The sequence below is a fragment of the Suricata suricatta genome, chromosome 1 (assembly GCF_006229205.1).
Source record: "Suricata suricatta isolate VVHF042 chromosome 1, meerkat_22Aug2017_6uvM2_HiC, whole genome shotgun sequence".
NCBI classification, from domain to species: Eukaryota; Metazoa; Chordata; class Mammalia; order Carnivora; family Herpestidae; genus Suricata; species Suricata suricatta.
Genome location: NC_043700.1, coordinates 188,988,394 through 188,993,136, shown reverse-complemented (window position 1 = coordinate 188,993,136; position 4,743 = coordinate 188,988,394). Strand labels below are relative to the sequence as shown.

At 53.4% G+C, this 4,743-nt stretch overlaps 1 protein-coding gene across 1 annotated transcript; it reads left to right on the top strand.

Annotated features, from left to right (window-relative positions):
* The first annotated feature begins 202 nt into the window (after positions 1–202).
* On the top strand, positions 203–3,972 carry CYTL1 (cytokine like 1). Its single transcript, XM_029932887.1, has 4 exons — positions 203–366; positions 2,009–2,053; positions 2,180–2,308; positions 3,425–3,972. The coding sequence occupies exons 1-4, from the start codon at positions 217–219 to the stop codon at positions 3,506–3,508; spliced, it is 408 nt and encodes a 135-aa protein (XP_029788747.1). The 5' UTR covers positions 203–216; the 3' UTR covers positions 3,509–3,972.
* Positions 3,973–4,743: the final 771 nt, after the last annotated feature.

The window sequence follows — 4,743 nt, the reverse complement described above, 5'->3', positions numbered from 1 at the left end:
CCCACGCCCCAGGCAGCCGCTCCTCTCACCAGGCAGTGGGGAGAGGGGGGGCTTCGGGTCTGAAAGGATCCAGTGTCCAGGGCCAGGGGGGCGTGCTCAGTGGCCTTGGCTGGGGCCCACAGGAAACGGAGGAGGCGTGCAGGACCACCCCCGAGCCTCCGCTTAAAGGGGCGCCCGCCGCCAGCCGCAGGGACCCAGTGAGGCTGCCCACGCACCATGACGCCCCGGCTGCTCCCTGCGCTGCTGCTGCTCCTGGCCCGACCCCCCGCAGCGCAGCCCGCGCCCCCGACCTGCTACTCCAGGATGCTGAGCCTCAGCCGGGAGGTCACCGCTGACTTCCAGCGCCTGCTGGCCCTGGAGCCCTGGGTGAGTCCCCTCCCATCCCCTGGGCCCGCCAGGAGGCTCCTTGCAGACCAGTCCTCCAAAACTGCCTTTGGGTCAGGAAAACACACACACACACACACACACACACACACACACACACACACACACGCTTTTTTTCTTTTTTCTTTTCTGGTCAATAAGTTTGCATTTTATTCCTATCCTATAAGTACAGTAACTATGGTTTGTGTCTTTTTATTGTATTTTATTTTTAATAGAAGGACAACCTATCAGAGACACGGAGGTGTCTTTGTTTGTAAGTTGCCCGCAGCCATCAGAGATCTGTTGTAAAAGAATCTAAATGCTCCCCAGGAAGCCTAGCTCTCTGGAGTTAAGGAGGAACACGGAATTCAGTGTTATTCTCCTGTGGCGATTGTGAGCGTGTGCTAAGGGGGTGACCCCCCCCCTCCAGACCGGTGCCCGCCCCTCCCACTGCAGGACCCTGGGCAAAGCGCCCGCCCCTGAATTACACTGTGCCCAGCTGTGGAAGGGGTGGCAGGGAGCCCACCACCCTCTTCGCCACTGCCGGGGTAAAGGCAGGAATGAGACGGGCTTGCCGAGTACTAGGCGGGGTGGGTCGCCGTGGAAGGTTAGCACTGTTGTTCACTGATGTTGTAACAGTGGGAGTGGGAGGTTCCAGAAGGGCTGCCCAGAACTAGAACCCGGGGCCCCCGACTGCTTGTCCAGTATAGGAACCAATCAAACTTCATTAAAAGCTTTGAAAAAATATAAAGTGCCTCTTCACCCAGTGTGAGCACTTCAAACAAAATGTAATGTTTCTCAGATGCGGGGTTATGATACCCTAACACCTTTTAATTTAAATTTAATTTTATTTTAAAACGTAAAGAATGTGTATTGTTTTCCTAATTATAAAAGGCATATATGGTAGCCCCCCCCCCTTATCCACAGACTCGCTTTCCGCGGTGTCAGTTTCCCAAGGTCAACCGCGGTCAGCCACGGTCCCAAAGCAGACCACCCCCCTTCTGACCTACGGCCACAGGTCAGCAATAGCCTAACCTTGCGTCACACGCCTGCGTCCTTCATCTCCTCAGGTTAATCTCTCACATCATCGCAAGAAGGGTGAGTGCAGTACAGGAAGGTGCTCTGAGGGAGCGGCTGTGTTCACATAACTTCTAGGATAATACGCTGTTGTCATTGCTCTTTCATTAGTGGTAACTGTTCATCTCTCACGGAGCCTGATTTATGAGACTGACGCGCTGCCCACTGAGCCAAGAGGGCCGCTGGAGCCTGATTTACAAATGAAACTTTATCTGGGCTCGTACTTATGGATCGGAAAAAAATACCATCTATGGGGTTCAGTACTATTTACAGTTTTGTGCACCCACTCGGGTCTTGGAACGTATCCCCCACATAGAAGGGGGGGGATTGCCGTGCTTTCTAGAACAATTGGAAATGCACAGAAGACAAAGAAGAAAAGAAATATTACTTGCCATTCTACCCAGTAGCGGTAACGACTGCTGTGTGTGTCTGTGTGTGTGCACGCAGGTGCACGTGTGTCTAAAATCGGATCAAGGAAGGTGTGTGCGGCTGTGGGGGGCAGGGAGCCTCTGTGACCAGCAGACGGTCGTTCCCTGGGCCTCATGGTTGCCCGCGTCCCTTCCTGCAGGAGGCGTGTGTGAGCTACCTCCCGGGACTGTACCTGGATATCCACGTAAGAGGGGCTTCCCGCCTGGGGGAGGCAGGGGACGGGGAGAGACCCTGGCGGAGGGGCGCCTAGCCCCAGCTCCCGGCCTCGGCTGCTGCCTTCCGAGTGACCCCGTCCCTGGCACCTCCCCAGAACTACTGCGTGCTGGCCAAGCTGCGGGACTTTGTCGCGTCGCCCCAGTGCTGGAAGATGGCCCCGGTGGAGGCCCTGAAGGACAAGGTGCGGAAGCTCTACACCATCATGAACTCCTTCTGCCGGCGAGTAAGTGACACTACTGAAATCCCTTTCCTGCTAATGATCAGCCATGACGCTCAGCCCAGGACATTTAGAAGGGGAGGGCGGGAGACGGGGGTGCCCCGGAGATGAGGAGGAGGAGGAACATTTATAGGGTACTTCCAGTTCACAAAGCCCTTCCTTCACCATCGTCACCCTTGGTAAGTGACGGGCACTCGGGACAAGGCCGTCCCCTCCATGTGCTCACATTGGTGCGGGGACAACATCCGGGGCCACGTGCTGACCGTATAAGACAGACTCTGCCGGGAGCCAAGTGGGGCAGGGGTGGGGAGAGAGGGCTAAGAATTCAGGGAGCTCCGAGCACCGGGGTCAGAGGATACTTTCCAGAAGAGGGGCTTCAGATGCTCTGATCGAAGCTTCTGGTAGGAGGGGGAAGGAGGCAGAAAAATGCAGAAAACCAGCCCTCCTACTGAAGTCTAGGAAGAAGTCATGTGATCCCCAGGGGCCCAGGCTTCTGCATCAGACAGATCTGAGCCCGGTCCGTCCTCCTCCTTCCCGTATGGGAGCGACTTGTCCCCGCTCTGGGCCACGCGTTCCTCATTTGTGAACCAGAGACACAATTATGCCCACCTCACGCCATCATTGGAAGGATAATAAATAGTAATCATTACTCCCTGACCGTGGGTGCGGGGCGCTGTAGGAACTCCATTGATCCTAAGACGCTATGTGGTCACACATAGAATTCCTAACATCAGGCCCGGACCCGGAGTAAGTGCTCAGGATAAATAATTAGCAATCCGGTTTAATTTATTTGTTCATGCATCAAAGATTTGCCATGGATTTCCTTCCCATGCCCATTTGCGTCCTCATCCCCTCTCCCCTTGGTCCGGGGCTTGCGGGGAGCCCCTGCATCAGGAAGAAGATGCAGTTATAATAGAGTATTATTTATAACGCAGTATTATATCACGTTCTTTGGGAACGTGAAGATGTGGCCAGTTCTCCTCGGGAGAATCAGGGATGGGAAGCATTCACGCAAAAGGAAACAACTGAGCAAACTTTGTCCATAACCAGGGGTCCTGCCTTTGTGCCCGAGCTCTGGGGCCACATTCAGTAACATCCTTGCTCATTGCGCATCTTTTTCAGGATCTGGTGTTCCTCTCCGATGACTGCAATGCCTTGGAGTACCCAGTCCCAGTGACCACAGCCCTGCCGGACCCTCAGAGATAGGAAGACCCAGAGAGAGAGCCCACGGGGACCACAGTTACGTCAGCTGCCAACGCCGTGCCCCCACCAGGTCCCCCTGTCACTCTCGTGTCAGAACTGTCACGTCTCTCCACCTGCAGAAAGCAGGCATGCCCTCCTCTCCCAGGCCTCCCTTGAAGACACTTAGAAGTCTTGCTTTCATTCCCGTCTGGTTCTGTCTTGCCAGGAGGGTCAGGTACACAAGGATGTGTCCCTGATCCCGGAGAAGGAAAGGGCAAACCCGCTTCTCTTGTGTGAGCGTTTGATCGAGAGCAAGCAAAACAGCACGTTTGTGTTACTGCTTTCACATAGTGCTGGTGACGTTTTTCCTTCTTGATAGGTATCCGCTTACATGTAGCCCCCCTTCTGTCTCATGCCCTCGCCCACTGTCCGCTTTCATTTTTAAAGAAATTTCACTGCCAAATAAAGTGTATCTGCAAGGGTCATAATCACAGAGTGCTGATGGGAACCACTTTTTCATTGAAAGGTGATGAAAATCTCTCCACCGGGAGAAACACGTGTCCTGCAGGGTTCGTCCTGGGGGACGTGAGGTTGTTTATTTCACGCAGTTTCTGAAAGTTGCTGCCCTTAGGAAGATGCATCTTTCTCCCTCGTTCCACTGAGCGCAGTGTTTCTGGGTGGATTTCGCTCTACCAGCATGGATGTCTGTCCTTAAAGCCTGGGGAGATGCCCTCCATTTACATTTGGGGGCAGAGCACGCCTGTGCCGTTCCCACACGAGTGCCGTGTCAGGTACTCGCCACGAGCACTGGGTCACTGGGTCCTTGATCGCTCGCCGCACAAGCCAGAGAACTCAACACGTGAGATTACGTGAGACGAAAATGCTTCCACGCGGCCCTGGAAACCATCTGCAAAGTGAAAGGCAATTATGGGATGGGAGAAGATATTTGCAAACCATGTATCTGATAAGGGGTTAATCTTCAAAGTAAGGAAGGAACTTCTGCCACTTAAATGCAAAAAATAAAAATAAAAAAGCACAAACAAGTAATCCAGTTTTAAAAAAGGACAAGGAGCCTGAATAGACACTTTTCCAAAGGAGACATCAGATGGCCGAAAGGCACTTGAAAATATGCTCAGCATCACTAGTCACGAGGGAAATTCAAGTCAAAATCATAATGAGGCATCACCTCATACCTCTTAGGATGCCTTTTATCAAAAAGAGAACAGGGAAGTGCTGGTGAGGATGTAGAGAAGACGGAA